This window comes from Haliotis rubra, unplaced genomic scaffold (assembly GCF_003918875.1).
Source record: "Haliotis rubra isolate DU_JTF1 unplaced genomic scaffold, ASM391887v1 Scf898, whole genome shotgun sequence".
NCBI lineage: Eukaryota > Metazoa > Mollusca > Gastropoda > Lepetellida > Haliotidae > Haliotis > Haliotis rubra.
Window position 1 is genome coordinate 54,469 of NW_025767632.1, and position 26,094 is coordinate 80,562.

Below are 26,094 nucleotides of genomic sequence, written 5' to 3' on the forward strand. Positions count from 1 at the left end.
AACCCGACTCATACAACAACAGTATCTGAACCTGCTAAACTCTCAGGAATTGTTTTGGACATTTTCTGCTTAAACTAGGTAATGGTGGATGAACATGATAGCCTTATGTTTTTCCTTTTAGACAGTTTGTATTAAATGTGGTTGTTTTTTATTGACAAATTTATGTTAAGCACCGGTATCTTCAGATGTTGTTTTCTGCCACAGACGATGACAAAGAATGAGCAGACCCTGCTTGAGCTGCTGATGGAGGCCCTGAACATGCATTCCAGTCTCCAGGGCTACCACCCTCTGAAGGCTGAGATACAGTACATCAAGGAGGTACAGCTCATGGATGGATATGGCATGGAATACTACACGGCTAAAGTAAGTCAGGGCGATACGAGTCTTATATCCTGATATCACTGACATAATGTGTTGGTTTTATAATGACTGCTCTATTGAGGAAGGAAATCATTATGCACCATTATTGGAGAGGGTTGTGGTTAAGGTGTGTTTGGTTAGTGTGGTATCCTACCTAATGTGATGCGTGAAGGTCTGGGTTAGAATGAACCTTCAGTAACCCATGCTTGTCGTACGAGGCGACTAACGGGATCGGGTGGTCAGGGTAGCTGACTTGGTTGACACATGTCATCAGTTCCCAATTGCGCAGGTCGATGCTCATGCTGTTGATCACTGGATTGTCTGGTCCGGACTCGATTATTTACAGACCGCTGCCATATAGCTGGAATATTGCTGAGTGCGGCGTAAAACTAAACTCACTCACTCCTACCCAATGTAAACATACATGAGTGTATATATGTATTCACTCACATATTCTTATGAGTAGGCTCGTGGTAAATGTTCTTGCTTACTCAGTCAAAGGGTGGATTTGATTCCCCACTTTGTTACCATGTGTAAAGGCATTTCTGTCACTATATTGCCTGAAAATTGCATAAAACCATATTCACTCATATATGAATATCTGATTGGCCTGTTACCATCTTGTAAAATCCAGGCTGGTCATATGCTGTGGCATCACCTGCATGCCATGTCACGGTTAACCATGTTCACAGTATATCCAGTATGTCCACTGCTTGTAACACGATAGATGGAAATTTATTTCACCAAGGAGAAGACACTGTTGCTTGTAATATCAAAATGATGAATTTATGTATATCATCAAGGTCAGTACTGGAATGTAGGTCAGGTTAGGTATTGGGTTCTGCATTCACTTCATAAAAGCCCCCACCTGTAATTTGTTGGCAGGATGACCGAGGGAAGGAGTTGTACCTGGGTTCGTCCGTGACAGGTATCTTTGCCCGCTACCTGGATGGACAGGCTCCTATCTTCTTCAGGTGAGGCCCTCTTGGGGTGTTCCAGAGTAACAGGCTGAAACACACAATTCGCTGGACCTTCCTGAACAAACTGAATTGGGAAAGCTTTGGTCTGAGCCAGATCTTCACCCATCTTGACTAAGTTTGTTTATGCAATTCTCTGAACTACTCTATAATAGTTTCTTTGAAATGAAACTGGAAATATGATATAACTCAATTGGAGGAGGAAATTCCTTGGACTTCTCCTTCGAAGAATTCGCCAGAAGATTTAGCCTGATGCACCAGGTACAACCTATGCTGGTGGTAGGATGTCACCAAATGGTCATTGAAGGTCACGTTATTAATCACAGAATTGTCTGCTCCAGATTTGATTAATTATAGACTGTTATGATGTAGCTGAAATATTGCTGCATGCAGTATTACACTAGAAGCAGTTGTGTTTTGTCTGTGATGAATGAACTACACAATGTATGCATTACATGCTTGTTTCGTTTCTAGGGCAAAAATGCTTCTAACAAAATGCTATATGTCACCAACTTTCTAGTGACGGTAATTGTAAGTTGTTGAAAACTTGTCACACATAACTTGGTGTAATTCCCTTTGAGGGTCAGTATGGTGAAGCCCGTTCTTAATTGCCTCTACACTTATGTAACTGTATTGCTATTGATACCAATATACACCAACTATTTGTTGAGGACAACAAACTGGACCTATTGCATTGCTCAGAATTTGTCCAGTGATGATGAGTGTTAATATCTCCCAAGGTAATTGCTGTCTTATTACAGGTGGGGAGAAATAGCCAAGTTGTCACAGAACAAGAAAATGATTGGAATCGACACATCCAAAAGCTCAGGTCAATACCAGATGGTGAGTTGTGCAAAGCTGTTGTAATCACTGGCTTTAGCCAATAGTCTGTGGCAAGTTGACACTTTTTGGTCTAGTAGGACCCCATTGTACTGAGACTAACATATACCGATACTAATCCCAAAATATCATTTCTGGCTAGCAGACTTATATTTTTGGCGTGGACTGTAATCTGTAGGGGTTATGTTTAGTGGTCGGATCAATCTTCACTTTTCACTAGCCATTGATGTAAATTTAACAGATTAATGAAAATGAATGTCAATAAGATTTTAATTTGGTCGACTATCTGTCTGTGAGAGAAAATGCTGAAGTTTGTTCCAGATTTATCACTGGTTTGTTCATGGTAAATTGTGTTGAGGAGAACATACCTGCCATTTACAGACATTTTTGTGTATGTTCTCTAACTTTTACTGTCCAAACTCGCTCAAATTTCAATCCCTGCTGGCAAATACCTGACAAATACACCCGACCTGTTATAGTCTGTATGTATACTGTGATATTGCATTCTCTGTTGATCCATGTATGTCTACCTCTGTTACGAATTTATATTTACAATCCTTTGTATAAGGGTTTGTACAATTGTATGAGGTGAGAAATTAGCATTGATTTCTTCACATTTTGAGAACATGCTAATGACAGTTATTGTATTATTTTAGATCCCTGAATAATGTTTTTCTCTCATTTATTTTATCATCAAAGGGTGTTATTACTTTAAGGGGTATTTCGCTAGCTGAGTGGTTAAAGCATTCAGTCAATTATGTATAACAGGGTTTGATTCACCACATGGGTACAATGTGAAAATGGGAAAAGATCTGGTATCTCCATCATCAGCGTAATGATAGACTATGTATGCTATTGATATTGTGGCAATGCTAAACATCATACTCTTTAAGCTGTCATATTCTGCAGCCACTGATTGCTCTTCAAAATAGGTCCAAATAAATGTACTGGTAGTATGAATTGTAGGTTTTCTTGTGGCTTGCTTAAAAATGTTGGGTTTGTGTTGTGTTGCGCTGATGTTTATTGTGTGGTGTTTGCAGGAGGACTCGGACAATGCTAAGTATTTCTCCCGTATGGCACAGCTGCAGCTCAAGTTCTACAAGTCCAGCAAGAGCAACCTAAAGTAAGCGGGCAAGGGAGATAATCAATAACCAAACAAAGTAACATTCATCTTCATCATTTAAAACTGCCTTGTTACCATGGCAACTAATTTGTGAATGTGTTGCATGCTGATATTGAGAATGTTTTACTATTAATAGCAAATGACAGTTAACAAATCTTGTGTTCTGTAACAGGCATGTGTAACTGTGGTAGACGAAGCATGGCGATATGTCCCCATCTTCTTTGTGGGCTTCTTATACAATGGTTGTAGAAATATGCAGCAGAGCAAAGATGTATAATATATTCAACATATACAGATATTGAAACTTATATGAAAACATTGCATTGTTAATACATGCAAAATGTTCCTAATGTCATCTCAGGAACCAGGGCTCTGGGGTAGCCTAGTGGTTAAAGCGTTCCCTTATCACGCCGAAGACCCAGGTTCGATTCCCCACATGGGTACAATGTGTGAAGCCCATTTCTGGTGTCCCCTGCTGTGATATTGCTGGAATATTGCTAAAAGCAGCGTAAAATTAAACTCACTCACTCATCTCAGGAACCAAGAAATCTGTTTTAACAACCCAGTATATTCGTTGTATGTACAGGTCTGTATTGAGACAAAATTAACATTTGTTGAAATATCTTTGTCCAGTTATTTAAGTTACAAATACAGGTCTTGATCGTGTTTTCTGTATGCATTCTGTATTGTTGCAAGTCTTGTGCATGTACATAGTCCCAAATGCACGCTCTCTGTTGGGAACAGGATGGGATTCACATTTGATAAAGAGCCTATATTTTTGGTTCTCAGATCAAAACAGCATCTCATCCTGTCATAAACCTGAAGTAATTAACTCTCAACCTATTGGTCACCCAAGTCTATTTTTTTCTTATTTTTTTTCTTATTGTGCAATATATAGGTTCTAAGTTTGAAGGGGCGGTGGGGTAGCCTAGTGGTTAAAGCATTGGCTCGTCACGCCGAAGACCCGGGCTCGAATCCCCACATGGGTACATTGTGTGAAGCCCATTTCTGGTGTCCCCTGCCGTGATGTTGCTGGAATATTGCTAAAAGCGGCGTAAAACTAAACTCAGTCAGTCAGTCTAAGTTTGAAATAATACAAAAATGAAATTTACGTGGGGATTTTGATGATAGGGAAGACCTGAACACCTAGAATGTTATTATGGTTTACTGGCAAAACAGAAAATTGGCAATTGAAGATGCTATTTAACCCAGTTGCAGTGATTTTGTTGACTATCTATTTCTGGGAGTAATGTGTTCACTTTGGAAAATAATGTAAACATTTGAAATAGTGAATACAGTAATAGAACACGTAGGATGACTGTGTTGCCTTTGGATGTGTTGCCTTCAGTGATGATTAGGAATGAGCTGTCAGAGTTAGTTGTAGCTTGAGATAGGGCAGTGGGGTAGCCTTGTGGTTAAAGTGTTTGCTCATCACGCGAAAGACTTGGGTTCGATTCCCCTCATGGGACAATGTGTGAAGCCCATTTCTGGTGCCCCCCGACATAATATTGCTAAAAGCGGCATAAAACTAAACTCACTCACTCACTCACTCAACAAGGAGCGTGCATCCTCCATTCATCTGAGCATCTTGTTCTGCATGTTGTGTTTGTTTCAGTGGCAGCCTCACTGATCTTCATCTCGCTAGTAACGAACATGAAGCAGCGATTCAACCGTAAGCTATAGACAGATGTTGTGTCAACATGCTGTATACTAACTGTATATTATCTAGTGTACCTGCATCTTGATGATAGTGTATCAGATACGCATGACATGGAGATCTTTTAAAACAGCACATGTAATTATAGCAGTATGGTTTTGTGAACCAGCAGTTTATGAACTTTTATATCCTGGGGTATAAGATGTGTATATCATGTTTGCATGTTATGGTATCTCCTCACATCAATGCATATATATCAGTGTGTCACCTTCTTTAGACATATTCATGATTATGGTTGGGTACTGCTATAGCAAGACTGATTAGTAGAAGTTTGAATCATCTTGACTTGGCTTGAGCATGCACCTTCTGTCTGTACCTAGAGACTGACCTTCACATTAGGAGGGGTTCTCATGTCTCCACTCAGTACTGGAAGAGACAGCTTAAATTGGTGCTTCTTGCAATCATAGCTTTCATTGCATAACAATGTCCAAGTGCACTTCATTCACACACTCAATGAGACTAATAAAAGATAATCATGACTGTTGTTCATGGTAGCAAGCTGACCTGCTGTAATTCTGTCCATTCAAGTAGTCAACTGAGCATTATAGTTATATATACTAAGTAATTGTCTAACTCTGCATGCAGCAATATACTAATACCACTGTCTTGAATTTGCATGTATCCATGGTAGTCATAAGATGACTTAATACCTTTCAGTATATTATGATGGATGCCTTGACACAGCAGGCTAGCTTAGTAGTGGAAGCGTTTGTCTTCAACCTGAGTTTAATTCCCATATGAGTGTACATCTCACGATTGCTGTGCCCTTCCATGATGTTGTTGATATGTTGCTAAGAGACACTTCACTCACTCATGTTTCGATGTATTCCAGGGATGTCCAGCAGGTAATGCTGCCACAGTCCGACTCACAGGAACTGGTAGGTTGCCCCAGTCGTGTCATATGTCACATCACTATGTGTCACAGTAGCTCGCATGGTGTCCAGTGATAATAGCATTCATGCTAGTTGCCAGAAAGTCCATTTCTTTTTGTCCCTGTTGGGGTAGTCTTGGATTGATGATAAAAGTGGTGTAAATGTGTACTCACTCTGATTTAAGTAGATGTTATTTATCTTGGAAAATCTTTCTTTCACACATGGGGGAACTTGTGGCCCCATCTTCTAACTATTGGCTATGCAGAGCTGCATCCAATCCATGAAGTTTTGGGTTATAAATAACTGGTCGCAACTGATCAGCAGCAAGCCTTGCTTGTCATAAAACTCAGCTAATGTCATGTCACTCATACATGTCATCATATCTCAATTGCCAAAGTTGATGCTCATTATGTCAATTACTGGTTTGTCTTGTCCAGACTTGATTATTTACACACTAATTACACGTTGTGTAGCTAAAATATTGCTCAGTGCGTCATTAAAAAAAAAAAAGAAAGAGTTGCATCCCTTGCCCAGAACTCTGATCGCTAGATTGACACCTGTTTACCCAGTAGGGTTTCAAGGCTTGTCTGCAGCATACCGATGCTTGCTGGTTTTACTAAGAGGTAAACTTGAGAGACCTGCATATGGTCAGCATTTCCTCCCACTTTAAGTCGACAGTCCATGTTATAACTGGAATACTGTTCAGAGCAGTGTTTAACCAAACTCACTCATTCACTCCTCTCTCAGAGGCAGTGGGGTAGCCTAGTGGTTAAAGCGTTGCGCTCGTCACGCCAAAGGCCCGGGTTTGATTCCCCACATGGGCACAATGTGTGAAGCCCATTTCTGGTGTCCCCTGCCGTGATATTGCTGGAATATTGCTAAAAGCGGCATAAAACACAAGTCACTCACTCATTCCTCTCTCACTCAAAACTGTGAGAAATGTTGATGTTATTTGATATTTAAACTTGATTCAGGATTGTAAGGAAAGGTTAATTTTATGTTGCAGAATGGTTGTATTTTCAATTTGTTTCTTTTCTGTTTCTCCAGACAAACTCACAAACCTCCCTGGTATACCTACAAGAACAAAGGTATTCACAAGGTGAGATTTCATTTGTGTGTTGACCAGTCAGAGATAACCATCTGTTGGGGCTGTTGTAGAAATAGATCACTTTTATTCTTTCAAGCATGTCCAATAAAAGCTAGTTCAGAATTCTTCTGAGGTAACAGTGATGCATTCTAAAGCATTGAGATTGAATAGGTGTCAGATATACTATCCTATCTGTCCAAAACTAAACTACACACAAATTGCTTGAAAATATAGCACGCAATTAGGAAATATTTCAGTTATGTGGTATGCTTATTTATTATTTCCAGTTTTTCAATTACCCAGGTATGATCAATTTGTTCCAAAAGTGATCTTTGCACTGCAGTTTTTGTAAGTCAGTGTTTAAGAGGAGGGGTTTTGATCTTCTATTGATCGGATTTTGAATTTTGCGGAAGCTGTTGACTGATTAAGTGACTCGTTATCATCTTTTTGACAGAGTTTCAGCAACAACAGCAACATCAGCAACAACAACAACATCAGCATCAATCACAGCAACAGCTGACATCAGCTATGATGACTGAAGATTACTACAACAACTCTCAACAAAGTCTTGACAAATCTGTGCCCGATGTCCAGCAGACGCCAAGAGCTGAGAGTGACCCTGGTATCCATGGTGGCATGTATGGTGGTCAGCAGACGCCAATGCAACCAGCGGTGCAGACACCGGTGTCTCAGAATAATCCAAGATCAGCCATGTTGCCAGCCTACAGACCAGCCCCTACATACGAGGCTGTCATGAGACACCGTGTTACTCATCAACAGCAGCAACAGCAACAACAACAACAGCAGCAGCAACAACCTGATGTGAGTGGTCAGACCCTGGGGAACTCCCAAATTTACACCCATCCGGAGGGCGTGGCGTACAGTCAGCCTGAGATCAGGCAGCATGTGTCATCGTATCCCAGTGAGACACAGTATGTTAATGCTGCAGCAATCCGAAACTACAGCCATTCAATCTATGCAAACGTTTTCCATGATGGACACAATTATTACGCTTACAGATCGGCAGAGAGAGGTAACAACCTTGCTGTTCACCCAACTTACAGTTCCCCAGAACTCAACACACAAGGACTGCCTGAACAGTATTCAGACAATCTGATGAGTGAATCTCTTGCCTACCAATACCGTCCTCCTCCTCCCTACCCTCGAGCCAGCAGTAGCACTCCTGACCTGGCTGTACAGACAGGCATCACTTCAGCCAATCAGGCTCCAGACCTTTTACCCGCAGCAGAACTCTGGGAAGAGCACTCTTGCTGCTCAGTCTCGATTGGATAAAAGTGTTGACAATCTTTCTGAAGTTGTTCCTGTGGCAAAGGATGTTGGAAGAGTGATTCAGATTGAGCAAGATAAAGAGGACACTTCCAGTGAAAATTCTTATGCTACATTTCATGCCAAAGAGAGTGACAGTTCAGACAATGAGAGTATCAAGCGGGAGAGGGCAGGGTCGGAGAAGTCAAAGATTCAGGTGTGTTTAGTGGCACCAAAGGAAGCCCCTCCGCCTTCCAAATCCAAGGAGGTAGCTACTCTGAGAGAAAGTTTCCGACGGATGATGATCGCCAGATCGGGATCAATGAACAGTGGTAAGCAGAAGCCGGTGATCCATGTTACCTCTAGTGGAGGGAAAGACTCTGAGGTGAAATCCACAAACATAGAAAGCAGTCTTCCACGAGTAGAGGAGCAGACGGATAGAGGTGTTCAGCAGATGTCACTTGGAGAGAAGCAGACGACAGCTGAAGCCAAGCTTGGCCTGAGACCTCCCCCTCCATATATAGCTCCCAGAGAGACTGGCAAAGGTCAGTCTGACAACATTTCTAAGAAGAGTGACAGTGACGCTGAGAGTATTCAGTGTCTGGACATGACCAAGGTCAGTGAGGAGGCCGGCCACAAGGTCACAGGGTCCTTGGACTCCACCAACTCCCAGCAGGACAACGATGACGGGTCAGACAGCGACATCGGCTCTGTTGATGTAAGACTTGAACTTAGTTCCTTTGTTATGTGTGTCATCGTGATACTTAGCGATCATTTGCCATCAGTGTTGTGAAGGAGAGAATTTATTGATGTCAACTATATGCTTACTCAATCATTCATCTGATGAAAGAGAAGAAGCAGAATACTCCAAAACTTTGTGCACTTTATAATAAAGACGTTCAGATGAATAAATTCTGTCCTGTACATGTATCACTTCTAAATGCTATTCAGAGACTTGAAACAGGGTTTTAATATTTAAATGTTCTAGAACAGGGCCTAGATTTTCAAAGCTCTCTTAGCTCTAAGATAGTCATAAGATTAACATTAGTGCCATACATTAACATTAGCCCAGGTATCTTATCTTGGCGCTAAGAGAGCTTCAAACATTTAGGCCCAGGTATCTTACTTATGGCCTTGCTAAACAAAAAAAAAACATGCCTTGGTGAATGATCAAATATTCAGTGAACTCATCATGGTTTAAGAATAGATGTTTCAATAATGGCACTTGTTGACTTTCTCCAGGATGCGACGGTGAAGCGAGTTAACATGGGCCCTCTGAAGGTGGCAGCCATGAATGGTCTAAGTCTGTCAAGACCCATGGTGCTGGCCCTCATGAACGATGAAAGCAGAGCTCCCAAAGATGAGAGGGTATGTACAAGGGAGACAATCCAAAATCTTTTTATAAGCAGGACAATAATATGATGTCTTAAATGTGAAAAAAGGTAGTTCAGTACTGACTGACTTGTTGAATGATACTGTACAATAAATGTTTGTGATGTACTTGTGCTCCCTCCGAATATGACCACTTACATAATCTCAGCAGCAGTGTGTAACAAGTGGAACGAGATATGCGTGAATTTGTTATTGGTTTAACTTCCCAGCAACATTTCCTGAATATCCTTCCCAAGAGTATGTCCCAATTTCGAAACTATTTTACTTATGCAATGATGTAATGATAAATAGTTCATAGGCAGAAGAATATTTTATTCATTATTATTGTAGCTCCACTTTTGTCAGCTTGTTCACACTAATATACAAAATGGAACCTTTGATGGATAATGTCACTATTGCCAAAGGTTGTGTTGAGGTTTAAGATGTTGTGTTGTGTTTAGCGCAAGATTCTAGAGAGTAAGATCTCTGAGGGACAAGTGTTTGTGGAATTTGAGGAGGTCCCAAAGAAAGCCCCCAATCAGGAGTTTGCCATTGCCAAACTTGCCACCAATGAATCGAGGAACAGATTTAAAGACGTGCTTCCCTACGATGCCACAAGGGTGAAACTGACTGCCAGGAAGGACAACCAATATGGATATATTAACGCATCTCATGTGAAGGTAGATTGCATTTTTGTTTGTGGATACAGTTAAGTAAAATATATACACAGTGATTATTGGCAAAGTCTTGAGCACACTCTTATTCTGATTTCAGATCAAGGAAAATATTATCATGGTAACTATTTTAATTCAAAATGATTTTCACATTTCTTGTTAGTATGGGGATAACTTGACATTCCAGTCACCATTTGAAGTGGTAGCTGAAACATGGAACATGCATAACTTGATAAACACCAAGAAATTATAATCACAATGAATATAAATGTGACAATGTTTATGTCCAGCTTGAAGCAGAAAACAACGACTGGTGGTTCATCGCAACACAAGCCCCACTGGAGAACACTGTTGCTGACTTCTGGCAAATGGTCTGGGAGCAGGATGTGAATGTCATCGCCATGTTGACTGCACTGACGGTGAGACACATGCTTTCACAGTTAGGACATTAGAATAACCCAGTTATAAAGCATTCACTTGTCATGATTCACCAAAACATATAGTGGTAATATTTCGATAATACCACAGGATGTATTTCATTAGTTCTGTTACCATGGTTACAGGAACTTGGGAAGAACAAGTGTTTTCCTTATTGGCCCCAAGAAGCAGGAACAGAAACCAAGCAGATAGTTGGTGATGTAAGTATGATGGGATTACTAGAAACAAAACATTGTATTGCTTGATTATTTCGTCTTCATAACATCAATATGAAATTGTAAATATGTGTGTTTGTTGTGTAACATCTCACTGAGTAATAATCCAGCGATATGATGGCAGTCTATAAGTAACCAAGTCATGATGAGACAATCCAATGATCAGGGTAGGTTGGTATGCAGTTGGCCCAGTCACTGACCCTCACTGCCTGATTCATAAGTTGCTGGGTGTCTGTTTGCAATCAGAATACAAACTGCCCTATTGTATACAACATTGTACTAAAATGTTGTAAATCTGATGTCTTCAGTTCGAGGTGACGCTAGAGTTTACCGACAACTCCTTGTGCTATGTGACAAGTCGCATTGTGGTGCGCCACCTACCGAGCTCCAAGGAGAGGATGATCTGGCACCTGCAGTACACTGACTGGCCGGACCATGGTTGCCCAGAGGATGTCTATGGGTTTCTAGGTGAGAGCTAGATTGTTGACAAGTATTGTAGACAGAGTCAATCTCAGGAGCATCATGCTGCTTTCTGACACGACAGGTGCACCAGCCATGAGAAACAGCTAAAGTGTAGAAAGAATCAATCTAGGAGCATCCATACAGAAACACTTAAAGAGATAGACTATTGATAGCCGTTGATATCATGATGATATCTTCAGTAATAATTATGATAGTTTTATAATTCTAGAGAGTGGCATTTAAATGTTGAAAAGGCACCAAAAGCAATAGGAACCTGGGAGAATCATGTTTTATATACAGCCGTTACAGAAACACTTAAAGAGAAAGATTTTAACACTTGATATCATGTAGCTTTCAGTATTGATTATGATATTATTTAATTCTACAGAGTGGCATTTACAAGTTGAAAATGGCTCGAAAAGCAGTACATAAAAGGTTGAAACACCATGCAAAGGAGTGATATTTAATGATGTCATCATCTTATATTTGGTTCAGGATTTCTTGATGAGATAGAATCTGTGCGCCGCTTGGCTGAGAGTGAGGAGGGGAGTGGGAAGAAGGCTCCAGTCATCGTCCACTGCAGCGCTGGTGTAGGCAGGACTGGCGTTGTCATCCTCACCATGGTGATGAAGTGGTGCCTGGAACACAACCATGTAAGTGGGACAGTTATTCATCCTCTGTAGAGGCATCTGGGTGTATGTACTATGCCCAGTTATTCATCCTCTGTAGAGGCATCAGGGAGTATGTAGTATGCCCAGTTATTCATCCTCTGTAGAGGCATCAGGGAGTATGTAGTATGCTCAGTTGAGCATCCTCTGTAGAGGCATCAGGGAGTATGTAGTATGCCCAGTTATTCATCCTCTGTAGAGGCATCTGGGAGTATGTAGTATGCTCAGTTATTCATCCTCTGTAGAGGCATCTGGGAGTATGTAGTATGCTCAGTTATTCATCCTCTGTAGAGGCATCAGGGAGTATGTAGTATGCCCAGTTATTCATCCTCTGTAGAGGCACCTGGGAGTATGCAGTATGCCCAGTTATTCATCCTCTGTAGAGGCATCAGGGAATATGTAGTATGCTCAGTTATACATCCTCTGTAGAGGCATCAGGGAGTATGTAGTATGCCCAGTTATTCATCCTCTGTAGAGGCACCTTGGAGTATGTAGTATGCCCAGTTATTCATCCTCTGTAGAGGCATCTGGGAGTATGTAGTATGCTCAGTTATACATCCTCTGTAGAGGCATCTGGGAGTATGTAGTATGCTCAGTTATTAATCCTCTGTAGAGGCATCAGGGAATATGTATTATGCCCAGTTATTAATCCTCTGTAGAGGCATCAGGGAGTATGTAGTATGCTCAGTTGAGCATCCTCTGTAGAGGCATCTGGGAGTATGTAGTATGCCCAGTTATTCATCATCTGTAGAGGCATCTGGGAGTATGTAGTATGTCCAGTTATTCATCCTCTGTAGAGGCATCTGGGAGTATGTAGTATGCTCAGTTATCATCCTCTGTAGAGGCATCTGGGAGTATGTAGTATGCCCAGTTATTCATCCTCTGTAGAGGCATCTGGGAGTATGTAGTATGCCCAGTTATTCATCCTCTGTAGAGGCATCTGGGAGTATGTAGTATGCTCAGTTATTCATCCTCTGTAGAGGAGTCTGGGAGTATGTAGTATGCTCATCTGAGCATCCTCTGTAGAGGCATCTGGGAGTATGTAGTATGCTCAGTTATACATCCTCTGTAGAGGCATCTGGGAGTATGTAGTATGCTCAGTTATTCATCCTCTGTAGAGGCATCAGGGAATATGTATTATGCCCAGTTATTAATCCTCTGTAGAGGCATCAGGGAGTATGTAGTATGCTCAGTTGAGCATCCTCTGTAGAGGCATCTGGGAGTATGTAGTATGCCCAGTTATTCATCATCTGTAGAGGCATCTGGGAGTATGTAGTATGTCCAGTTATTCATCCTCTGTAGAGGCATCTGGGAGTATGTAGTATGCTCAGTTATCATCCTCTGTAGAGGCATCTGGGAGTATGTAGTATGCCCAGTTATTCATCCTCTGTAGAGGCATCTGGGAGTATGTAGTATGCCCAGTTATTCATCCTCTGTAGAGGCATCTGGGAGTATGTAGTATGCTCAGTTATTCATCCTCTGTAGAGGAGTCTGGGAGTATGTAGTATGCTCATCTGAGCATCCTCTGTAGAGGCATCTGGGAGTATATAGTATGCCCAGTTATTCATCCTCTGTAGAGACATCTGGGAGTATGTAGTATGCCCAGTTATTCATCCTCTGTAGAGGCATCTGGGAGGATGTAGTATGCCCAGTTTTTCATCCTCTGTAGAGACATCAGGGAATATGTAGTATGCTCAGTTATTCATCCTCTGTAGAGGCATCTGGGAGTATGTAGTATGCCCAGTTATTCATCCTCTGTAGAGGCATCAGGGAGTATGTAGTATGCCCAGTTATTCATCCTCTGTAGAGGCATCTGGGAGTATGTAGTATGTCCAGTTATTTATCCTCTGTAGAGGCATCAGGGAGTATGTAGTATGCCCAGTTATTCATCCTCTGTAGAGGCACCTTGGAGTATGTAGTATGCCCAGTTATTCATCCTCTGTAGAGGCATCAGGGAGTATGTAGTATGCTCAGTTATCATCCTCTGTAGAGGCATCTGGGAGTATGTAGTATGACCAGTTATTCATCCTCTGTAGAGGCATCTGGGAGTATGTAGTATGCTCAGTTATTCATCCTCTGTAGAGGCATCAGGGAGTATGTAGTATGCCCAGTTATTCATCCTCTGTAGAGGCATCTGGGAGTATGTAGTATGACAAGTTATTCATCCTCTGTAGAGGCATCTGGGAGTATGTAGTATGCTCAGTTATTCATCCTCTGTAGAGGCATCAGGGAGTATGTAGTATGCCCAGTTATTCATCCTCTGTAGAGGCATCAGGGAGTATGTAGTATGCTCAGTTGAGCATCCCTCTGTAGAGGCATCAGGAGTATGTAGTATGCCCAGTTATTCATCCTCTGTAGAGGCATCTGGGAGTATGTAGTATGCCCAGTTATTCATCCTCTGTAGAGGCATCTGGGAGTATGTAGTATGCCCAGTTATTCATCCTCTGTAGAGGCATCAGGGAGTATGTAGTATGCTCAGTTGAGCATCCTCTGTAGAGGCATCAGGGAGTATGTAGTATGCCCAGTTATTCATCCTCTGTAGAGGCATCTGGGAGTATGTAGTATGCCCAGTTATTCATCCTCTGTAGAGGCATCTGGGAGTATGTAGTATGCTCAGTTATTCATCCTCTGTAGAGGCATCTGGGAGTATGTAGTATGCTCAGTTATTCATCCTCTGTAGAGGCATCAGGGAGTATGTAGTATGCCCAGTTATTCATCCTCTGTAGAGGCATCTGGGAGTATGTAGTATGCTCAGTTGAGCATCCTCTGTAGAGGCATCAGGGAGTATGTAGTATGCCCAGTTATTCATCCTCTGTAGAGGCATCTGGGAGTATGTAGTATGCCCAGTTATTCATCCTCTGGAGAGGCATCTGGGAGTATGTAGTATGCCCAGTTATTCATCCTCTGTAGAGGCATCTGGGAGTATGTAGTATGCTCAGTTGAGCATCCTCTGTAGAGGCATCAGGGAGTATGTAGTATGCCCAGTTATTCATCCTCTGTAGAGGCACCTGGGAGTATGTAGTATGCTCAGTTACTCGTCCTCTGTAGAGGCACCTGGGAGTATGTAGTATGCCCAGTTATTCATCCTCTGTAGAGGCATCTGGGAGTATGTAGTATGCCCAGTTATTCATCCTCTGTAGAGGCATCAGGGAGTATGTAGTATGCCCAGTTATTCATCCTCTGTAGAGGCATCTGGGAGTATGTAGTATGCTCAGTTACTCATCCTCTGTAGAGGCATCTGGGAGTATGTAGTATGCCCAGTTATTCATCCTCTGTAGAGGCATCTGAGGGCATGAGTTTGTTGCAGTTCACTGTGAACAGTTGCATTCCCCTGGCATGACAGAAACCTGTTATGTGAGTTCAAATCCTGGTTTAAGTTTGTAGATTTGTAAGCAGCATACCCATGTTCTTTGACTCGTGAAGATCCGGGTTAGAATTGGTCTTCAGCAACCCATGTTTGTCGTAAGACCAGACTAATGGGATCTGGTGGGCAGGCTCACTGACTTGGTTGACACATGTCAGCGTATCCCAATTGCGTAGATCAATGCTAATGTATTGATCACTGGCTTGTCTGGTCCAGACTCAATTATTTACAGACCGCCGCCATATAGCTGGAATATTGCTGAGTGTGGCATTAAACAACCAACCAACCCACCCATGTTCTTGGGTTTTGCCAAAGTGTTTTACATCTGTGACCTCACTTTGGGCTGTCCCCCCAATTAAGCAGACATGCTGTGATGTAACTGGAATGCTGTTCACAGTGGCATTAAACCTACTTGCTCATTCCTCTCATGTCATGATGCTATTACAACAGCGGTACAGGATTATTTGTTACATGCCTTATATCAAATGTTAGTACATTAGACAACAAACTCCTGAAAATGTCAGATCCTGGGTGGTCAAAATGAATTTAGTGCGACAACTGTAGATACGTTTTACTAGCACGTCCTTTGTGTGGTTTCAGAGTGTGGACCTGCTGAATGTATCCTTGAGCTAGCATGTCCTTTGTATGCTTTCAGAGTGTGGACCTGCTCAATGTATCCTTGAGCTAGCATGTCCTTTGTGTGGTTTCAGAGTGTGGACCTGCTCAATGTATCCCTGAGCTAGCACGTCCTTTGTATGGTTTCAGAGTGTGGACCTGCTCAATGTATCCTTGAGCTAGCATGTCCTTTGTGTGGTTTCAGAGTGTGGACCTGCTGAATGTATCCTTGAGCTAGCACGTCCTTTGTATCGTTTCAGAGTGTGGACCTGCTCAATGTATCCTTGAGCTAGCATGTCCTTTGTGTGGTTTCAGAGTGTGGACCTGCTCAATGTATCCCTGAGCTAGCATGTCCTTTGTGTGGTTTCAGAGTGTGGACCTGCTCAATGTATCCCTGAGCTAGCACGTCCTTTGGGTGGTTTCAGAGTGTGGACCTGCTCAATGTATCCCTGAGCTAGCATGTCCTTTGTGTGGTATCAGAGTGTGGACCTGCTCAATGTATCCTTGAACTAGCACGTCTTTTGTATGGTTTCAGAGTGTGGACCTTCCCAAGGCGCTGGAGGGTATTCGCAAGCAGCGGATGTACATGGTACAGACTCTCGGGCAATACCAGTTTATCCACAAAACTCTCATCCAGTACCTTAAGAACACAAGACTCATCTAGTGCTCCCGACATGAACTGCTTCACCAAAACGAGCTTTCAAAATACTGAACACGGTTTTACCATTGAGATTGGGACTGGGAAATTTTGTCATTAACAAGCTAGTGTCATGAGACCAAGAAAGATTTTTTTGTTTATAGTGATATATACTTTATTCTTGTTGTGATCCTTCTTGTAGGTCTTAACAGCTTTAAATATTTCATTAATGATGTTTTTCATCACTTCAATGGTCCAGCATAGACAAAATTCTCATTCATTACCAATAATCCCTCCAGTAACAGGTGCCCTTATTAATCTTGATTATATTTTTGTCATCAAAGCATTTTGATCAAAATGTGCCTTCACACAAAGCTAGAAGCCTTATACTGTACAAAATAATCAGGATCTCCTTCAATACTGATTTCAAATTCCATTTTCTAATTAAAAGAGACAAAGTTGTATTGTAAGGTTGTTGATAAGGTTGCATGGATGTGATGATTTATTGGTTGGCATGGAGATTAATGGCAAACATACTTGGCCTTCCTGCTACTTATCTATTTAAGAAGCATTCCGAACATATATTATAGCTTAGGGGCAGTGAATGGTGACGTATCTTTAGGATTCAGTTGCCAGTTCTCTCCCTTTGACTGTATGCTGTGTATGAGCTTTGTCGCTGCCATGTCTTAATGCATTTAGCAACTTTTAGTGCCTGGTTGTCGTATAATCATGGAGCAAGGTTTTAACATTTTCAGGCTGTAGTATCTATTACTTATGACAAATATTGCCATGGATATTTTGTCCAAATCTAAAGCTGTTTGTCCAGTGTTCAGAATACGCACCTGCCCATAGGTCCATGGCAGGTAGATGTCAAGTTGAGCTATTGTATCTAAATTGTACGGGTACTAATTGCCCACTGAAACTTTACTTGTGGATCTATTTGCCACACTATGATGCAGGTTGTTATTTTTAATGTGGGCCTAAAGAGACTAGTCAGAGCCTGAAGCTTCTAAAGTCTGAGGCTCCTCATGACAGCCTAGCTATTATTCTTTATTTTTAGACTGAACGTTTCTATGGCAACATGCCCACCATGAACAAATGTTGGTCAAATACTGATTTTCTGTTCTCAGAAAATATGCAATAATAATGTTAGATGACACAGTTCTGTTAAAGGAATCACATTGATATTTCAAGTGCTCAATATGTCTACAGGAACATTATCGTCTTCGCGAACAAATGTTGGTCAAATACTGATTGTGTTGTTATAGATATGAAATAATAATGTTAGATGACACACTCCTGTCATATCATAGGGATCAGATCGATATGTTTGATATTACAGTCTGATGTTTTTGTAATCAATGTATGTTATAAAGAATTTGTGTTTCACCAGGAAACAAATTGTAAATAGTATGTGAACTGTATTATAAGTAGTTAATGCCTCACACACATACTCAAATGTTGTGTAAAAAGCGTATCACAGTGTTTGAAATCTGACAAGGAGCAGTAGACTGACCTTTAGCATGCAGCCATTGAACTCAAAACATTGGCACAAGTTAATGCACAAACAGCCAACGAGCATTATTATAAGGCTATAAGAACAATGTGTTAATTACATGGAATACAGTATTTGTATATTAGCATCAAGGTGTGATATATTGGTAGTGATACGGGATGATATCTCATTGTGATTTCTTCAGAATGATGCAATACAGAGCGCAGATCAAACATGTTCCATCCAATATTAACTGTAGTATAGACAGTGATAGTATAGACACTGGGGTTGAGGGACTTGCTGGCTGTAGTCCGAAGAACAAACCGAAGTAGATTTTTTTGTATTTGTAAGTTGGAATCTCAATCAGTCCCTCATAATATGGGAAATTGTGTTTTCTTTGATAAAAATGATTAATTTTGAATATGATAATTGTATATTTGCTTTCATATCTATTTATTCCTTTCATGTACTGTGTGTTAATGTGCTTTGCATTTAGTTATTTCTACCCCAGTGCTGGAGCTAGGGTGTGTTCATTGTCAGAAACAGTGCTTCCGTCCTCTGCACCATGTCTTAAGTTGACTCTGGGCAGCATGATTCCCATATACCTTGTGTAATGACAAGGTCCTACCAGATATGGATGTATATATTCAGTTTCGCAAAAACATACACTAAACATTTGTGTGAACAAATATTACATGCTATTTTTGTAATTCGGACTTGCTGTGTATAACTGCAAGATGTCTGACGGCATTAATCACCCATTTACTCACTGTAACGCGTTTAAACTATGACATAGATATGTAAAATCATTATTTTGTTTTGTGTGCAGAAAATGCCATATTGTATATCAGTGTTCACTACCAGAGTTTAGGTCCACATCATGTCATCACATCTGTTGTGGTGTATGGCTTCCATTCTGGAATTGTACCCTGAAACCACCAAAATCCTGTAAATGTATGGATCAGGACAATTTTTACTGTGTCATTTGATCACTGAAATCTGATCTCTTTGACTGTTTGTTAATTCAACTTTTATGAATTTTTAAAGGAAATTCAAACCACTTTTATGCAACAGGTATTTTCATTCAAACAGTCAGTATATTGATGATTATCATCTATTCTTTGATGTAAACAGTTTAAGAAAACTATATTCCTTCTGACGATGGGGTCGCTTACAGGAAATATCCCAACCCCAAACTTTTGATAAGTGAGTCCAATATGGACCTACACCTAACACTATGGTACTGCATTCAACCAAATAAATACCCTAGACACTCTCACTACACTCAGGTCAAGTGAAGTGCAGGTTGCTTATGAGGTTGAATATGGTAATTATTAAAGATGCTGATGTTATATAAAAGTTGACACTGCCATATTAGTTTTTTCAAACTGCATATTTCCATATAATGGGATGGGCCTAGTCAGTGCTTTGGCAGTGTTTATAGAGTTTTGTACATAGTAGAGACATCATTTCATTTTACATTTGTCATTCAGCAACTTTGTGGTACTGTATTTTTCGTACTTTTAGACTGAATAACCTTTTACAAAAGTATTCAGAGACCCATCAATACCCATGCATTCCTTGGGGTCTGGTGATTCATTGCAGGGTAGAGAACTATAAAATATTTTAGTGTTGTGAATGTGAAGTGAAATTGTGTTAAAACAGGGTAGATCTCCCTCCAGGTTGGTGTCAGATGTTTGAAAGATTCCTTTCAATATTAGTTGCTGCACCCCTCCTAACTAGACACCTACTTTCCACTAATGCCTTATATTTTCATTGTGATAAATGCAGAATTTTGTATAGTTGTTCATTTGTAAATATTGAACTGATCTATATTCTAGAACCATTTATATTTCACAAACTTTTTGACTGTATTTTACACATATATTTGATGTCAGTTAAACCTGAGTAATGCCACTTGATGACAATGGTGATTTTGCAAGGGGAGGTGGCTTTCCCTGAAAAGTTGTCTCCCTTGTGCTGGTTTCCGTTTTCAGTTTCAGCAATCCCTTCATCATTGAGCTATGCGCAGAAACAGTTTGGATCTTTCAGCAAATAGTGACATTTCGTGAAAATCTAGAACTATTGTTCACCTTGTAAGTTTGAAAAAGAGCTGGATGCAAACTTGAAAATCTAGGACAAATCAGTGAAAAGGTATATGAGTCACATATACCACTCAAAGAAGTTAAACACCACCTGATTCTATAGTTATCGTTAATCTGTCATAGGTTTGCAGATTAACTATAGAAATATGAATGAACTGGGTGTTTTTTTAACTTCTTTTGAAGAACATGCATTTTTTTCAAGCTATGTAATTCATGATATCGTTCAATAAGTTGTTTGGAAAATATCAGTGCAGAAAAAAGTGCTCCAGAAAAGTTCAGTTCTTTAACATTGTTGGAGGTAAACCGTAGTCCTTTACTGAACTCTAACTTGTTGGTGTAAAGTAATACTTGCATGAATAAAGCATATTTAAGACAATTTATTCCCATTCAATAAAGGTGGGAATCCATGTAGCAGTTCACATTGTGTGCTAAGCTTCAATCGTGTTTGGTCTTCATAAGCCTGACTGTCTCATATTTTCATCTTCAGTTGGAAGTGCATGTTCTAAACCTGCTAAAGAGGGACTCTCTTAGGGCATGAAATAGTGTGGCAGTATGATACACGGGAAATCATGCAATGAAATTCATGATTCATTGGAAATCCTAAACATTTTTGTATATAATACAAATGATGCATGTTCTTGAATTCAAGGTCTTGTATTATTTTCATCCTAGTTTTTGCCAGCTTGAACAGTATTTTAAAGGAAGCATGTTACTACACTGAAGAATGGAAGAAATTCTATTGTTACTTGTGTGATTTGTTATTCACATCCGGCCTGAAAAGTGCCTTTTATAACAAAAATGAAATAAAATCTTCAAGAAAATAGTTGTGTTTTCTGTGAGATATTGTAATAGCTGTTGTTTGATACAATACTCAGAAAGGCCTTATATATTTTTTTTTTTGTTTACAAGTTCATGAAAAATCTCTGAAATTAAAAGAATAAATACTTTTGACAAATTATTTTGTGAAGCAAATTTTAAAATAAAAGGCCCAAGTAATTGAATCTGCTTGAGTGAGTGAGTTTTGTTTTAGCAATATTCCAGCAATATCACGGCGAGGGACACGAGAAATGGGCTTCCCACATTGTACCCATGTGGGAAATCGAACCTGGGTCTTCAGGTGACAATCAAACGCTTCAACCACTAAGCTACCCAACAGCCCTGAATCTCACTGAGAAGAAACAGGGATTGGCATAATGAGCAACGTCCACAGCATCTGGTTGCAATAACACACAATCAGCCAAGTAAAGGAGTAGACAGCTGTATCACTGGCATGAGGTTGAATGACAGGCTTAGCCTGCTGTAACTTGCAGTCCCCATGACAGATTATAAATGTTAAATTGTGTTGTGATGGCAATGCTTTATCACTTCACTGTAGTCGGGCAATTGATTTACTTGCACAATATCTAACAACATACATTTATTGTGACTTAATGTCGGAAGTAATTGGGTAGGGATTATACATTTCTGTTCTGACATGGTATTAATATGTAGATTTGGAGCTTGTTTGCAAATTCTCTGGATTTTCAGAATGAAATTAGTTGAATCATATGTTACAGTAACTGAGTTTCAAAACTGATAGATGTTAGGTGGGTGCTTTGGGTGAACTTTAACATGGAAAAGGATGTAATTTCAAAGGGAAACATTTTAAACAAAATGGACTCATAAAACTTTGTCACTAACAGGCTCTCTTGGTAAAACAAAAGAAAAATTGGTTTGGGAGTCACCAGTGGGCTTCATAAAGCGTGAATCACAAGATTATCCAACAGCCATGTTCAAGTAAGACACCATTTGTGGTGAAAGAAGAGGTGGAACCAGTTCCCTATTGACGTCAAAGGTTTGCCAGCCAATGTTTTCATAATTTGATTCACTGAGATATAAATATCAATAGATCTTAAATGACAGCAGAATAAACATTCTCTTTTGACCATTTATTGATACACTAAATTAAATAAATAACATATAAACATGCTTCATAATATGGAAATAATGTGACTGTCTTTCACAAGTCATTTCCACAACTCATTACCATTGTCATGGGTCACCGTGTCCAGAGTTTTAGATATCATGATGTTGCTTTATGAACTTATACCTAGTGAAAGGACAGAATAATCCATTTTCCAAATATAGATATCTTTATCGCATCAACATTGAAATGCGCAACTATATCACATTTTGGGGTACAAAGGACAGTGAACTGTATGTGACGCACCTTGATACATACCAGTACTCCAGCATTTACTGATGTTTACTGAAGGCCTCCCTCTGCAGAAATTATACCTGGAAAGTTGGTTTGCTTCTTCTTTAAAGTCGTACTCAGCACATTTTCAATTAAAGGACGGTGGTTTGTAAATAACTGAGTTTGTACCAGACAATTCAGTGATGGACATGAGCATCCATCTTTGCAATTTCCTCTTCACTCGTACTAAAAGCGTGTTGATGAAAACCAATCCTCACCCAAGACAGCAGGTCCTGTAGGTCCATTGGTAATTCATTCATACAGCAGAATACAAAACACATTGAAAATGCATCCCAGTCAGATCAGCTGGGTCATCTTGTCTTTTTTTTCGTTTTCCTCACAATCTCAAACCCTGTAAAGTGATACTTCTCAATTGTCTTTTTATCTGAAAATTCACATTTCTCAATTTTTGACTTGGGACTTCCTGTATTCTGAAGCCAATTCATCCTGAAACATGAATCAGACAATACACAGTCAATCAGACTATTTTTCAGACTGAGATTGCTACAAAGTATAGTGACAAACAATATTTTCAACCTTTTATGATCTGGATCTGGTTGTACCATTGCTTCATTAAAGTTTGATACAACCGAGTCCAGGTCACCATCTGAATGATCAGATCACCCACAGAATCTGAAGTGACTTTGTATCAAACAAAATTTAGTGTTAGCTTTTTCTCCACAAATTCCTGTTAATCACTTTTATTACAGCTGAATGTACCTTGTGCTACTTACATGACTGAGACATCCTCTTCAGGACCCTGCACCTCCCCTGTCACTGTGCCTCGGTCAGTGTTCTTCACCCATCCTCTCAGTCTATGCTTGTCCGCAGTCTCCTTGGTGTTCTGGTGTCACAACAATGTGAATGAAATATTTCTGATAGCTAAAACCTTCGTCTATAGATCACACCTCCTTTTCACCATTTATGAGCTTAGTACAGCTTAACTTTGAACAAATTTATTATTCTATAGAAAGTACTGTCTTGTGAGATGTCATGTTTTAATCAGTCCTAGCAGAGATCATATAATAGATTATATGGTCTCTGTTCTTAGGTAGAATAATTTTTAACATCAAATAAATATTCACACATTTATAACACTATGTCATGGCTGGCCTAACTTTGATTCCACGTTCACGTTTTTCATTTTTTTTCTAACTATGTACAAGTGTCCTCTGGATCATACCATACTCAGTACTGTGATTGTAAACGCAACAAGTATGTTAGCCTTGTCTGGCCACGACAAACATAGGTTGCTGGGAATTACACCCTGGAATCTTTGGATATAGTATTTGATCAGAGACTATCTATTATATATGGTCTCTGATTTGACTGACCGACTGACTGATACACATGATGGCCAAAAGAAGGGACTTAATTACAATAATTTCCTTGTAAATGCCGTCAGATTAAGAATTAATCTACACGAGTAGATTCAAGTTGGTGAACCGCTAATCCATTAGCTAAGATACCGTGAACTATCTCTCTGGTTTTCACACTCACCTTGCGAAAAAATACACCTGAAATGCAATGGAACGGGAAAATGAAAAAGTTATTAACACATTAGTTTATTGTTTTATTACCCACAGCCAAAATTAAACATAAGAAGCTAAGACATTGTATATCCAGGTTCTAAAAAAAGGTTATCTCCCCTGCACTTTCGTTTGATGTTGATGTGAATGTTTTTACTCCACGGCGAACTGTCGCGTCGTCCAAATACGTTCGCGTAAATACAAAAAATAGTATTTACAATGCTTTTCGGGCTCGCTTTTCCAAAAATTACCTTGAACTTTCCCATAGACCTCAAAGCTCACAGAGAGCAATTTTCGTCCCCTGTCTGCCATGGTAACAGTTTACTGGGCTCCTGTCTACATCTACTAGCTGAGGCTAAAAGCGTTAAGCTTGCTGTGCGTAGCAACAGTATAACCAGTATAACAGCTGTACTGAGCACTCGTCTGCTAAACCGTTTCAGTTGTTGGTATGCGCAGTCGACTGGATCCAAGCTGAGGTACTGTGGCGTTTAGTTTTCAAATGGGGTTCAGATTTTTTTCAACTTCTCGATTAAATGAAAAGGCCTTATATGTCGGGTTGTGAGGAGTAGAATACCGGCATCCCTTGTTTGTAAAACCCAATATAAATTAGTGAGTGAATTTGATTTCCTGATTTGAACAGTCTTTCAGGATCATTTAAATTACATTAAAAAAGCACTGACAGTTTAGTTTACTTCTGTAATCATCTATACACTCAGGGCTATAAACAGCTCAACTCTTACATTCTATTTATTCCTTGGTCAACTCAGAATTCGAGTTCGTTGATGGTCTGATAAAGCTAAATATACTCAGCAGCCAAAAAAACCGTCAGTACCAATTCAAAATTAGATAGGCACTGTAATCAAATCATTACAGAAATGGACATAATAAGCGGATCAAAAGCATTTTTGTGTACAGTGTCCTGACACATCAATGAATAACTCAGCACGATTCCAAGACATTACGTGAACGTTTGCAGTCCATTCAGACTCTTGACTTCAGTATCTAGTGTGACCACCACGAGCGGCAATAACTGCAGCACAGTGTCTATGCATGGAGTGCACCAATCGATTGATGAAGGCCATTGGCACCTGGAACCACACTCTGAGGAAGGCCTGGCGCAATAAATCGGCTGCGTTCGGCCTTGGTATGACATCATTCAGTCTCCTCTGAATTTCACCCCTAAGGTGTTCCATTGGTTTTATATTAGGACTAAGGGCTGGTCACTGCATAATGTTGACACCGTTCTGCTGTAGGAAGTCCCGTGTAGCTCTGGCAGTATGGGCCCGGGCGTTATTATGCTGGAAAATGTTGTTCCGGTGACGTGCGAAATGTGGTATGACGACGGGTCTGAGAACTTGGTCGATGTAGCGCACCGCTGTGATGCCGCCTCCTCTCCCTGGACCAAGGTTCAGGACCCACTCTCTGGTTCAGGCCTATTCCACCAAATACCATGATGCTTGCACCTCCCCATGAGTCTCTTTCCATAACACATTGGTCTGAGTAACGCTGGCCACATCGTCGCCATATTCTTGTTCTGCCATCTGCAGTTGATACGCAGTACCGACTCTCATCTGTAAACAGAACAGTTCTCCATTGCCTGTATTGCCGGCTTTTGTGTTGTAGGGCAAACTGTAGACGTTCACGCCGATGACGAGGGGTGAGGATAGGTCCACGGTAAGGTTTACGGCAATGGAGGTTCCCGTTGTTAAGACGTCGGCGAACTGTATCAGTACTGATTTGTCTTCCGTGTGTTCCCATGCCTGCATGAAGGGTTTCTATACATGCTGTCGTACACCATGGCGGACTTGTCGTCTTGTGGTCACCCTTGGTCTGCCAGTACGGGGGCGATCATTTGTGGCGTTGGTGGCCCGGAAACGTTGCTGCAGCCTGTATAATAGATGGTCCGAACGTTGACCTGGAAGTGATTGACAACGGCTTGTGCAGTGTGGCCAGCTTCAAGTCTACCTAGCGCCTGGTTCCTCTGAGCTGTCGTGAGTCGCGGCATCCTGCTGACATTGTAATGTGAATGTTCCAACCAGGTTT

General features: G+C 40.5%; 2 protein-coding genes across 2 annotated transcripts in view; one reads left to right on the forward strand and one right to left on the reverse strand.

Moving 5' to 3' along the window:
• The window catches only part of LOC124263764 (tyrosine-protein phosphatase non-receptor type 21-like), a 37,436-nt gene extending 16,327 nt beyond the window's left edge, over positions 1 to 21,109 (forward strand). Inside the window, 16 exon segments of the mRNA XM_046698468.1 lie at positions 205 to 363; positions 1,246 to 1,334; positions 2,099 to 2,180; positions 3,218 to 3,300; positions 4,916 to 4,972; positions 5,850 to 5,895; positions 6,937 to 6,988; positions 7,431 to 8,215; positions 8,217 to 8,960; positions 9,485 to 9,610; positions 10,075 to 10,293; positions 10,578 to 10,706; positions 10,851 to 10,925; positions 11,249 to 11,408; positions 11,898 to 12,055; positions 16,585 to 21,109. Coding sequence (XP_046554424.1) covers positions 205 to 363; positions 1,246 to 1,334; positions 2,099 to 2,180; positions 3,218 to 3,300; positions 4,916 to 4,972; positions 5,850 to 5,895; positions 6,937 to 6,988; positions 7,431 to 8,215; positions 8,217 to 8,960; positions 9,485 to 9,610; positions 10,075 to 10,293; positions 10,578 to 10,706; positions 10,851 to 10,925; positions 11,249 to 11,408; positions 11,898 to 12,055; positions 16,585 to 16,713 — 3,093 coding nt within the window. The 3' untranslated portion in view covers positions 16,714 to 21,109.
• A 1,090-nt stretch (positions 21,110 to 22,199) lies between these two features.
• On the reverse strand, positions 22,200 to 24,417 carry LOC124263766 (acylphosphatase-2-like). The gene is made up of 4 exons (XM_046698470.1): positions 24,303 to 24,417; positions 24,023 to 24,039; positions 23,257 to 23,366; positions 22,200 to 22,969 (listed from the first exon to the last, which is right to left on the reverse strand). The coding sequence occupies exons 1-4, from the start codon at positions 24,361 to 24,363 to the stop codon at positions 22,834 to 22,836; spliced, it is 324 nt and encodes a 107-aa protein (XP_046554426.1). The 5' UTR covers positions 24,364 to 24,417; the 3' UTR covers positions 22,200 to 22,833.
• Positions 24,418 to 26,094: the final 1,677 nt, after the last annotated feature.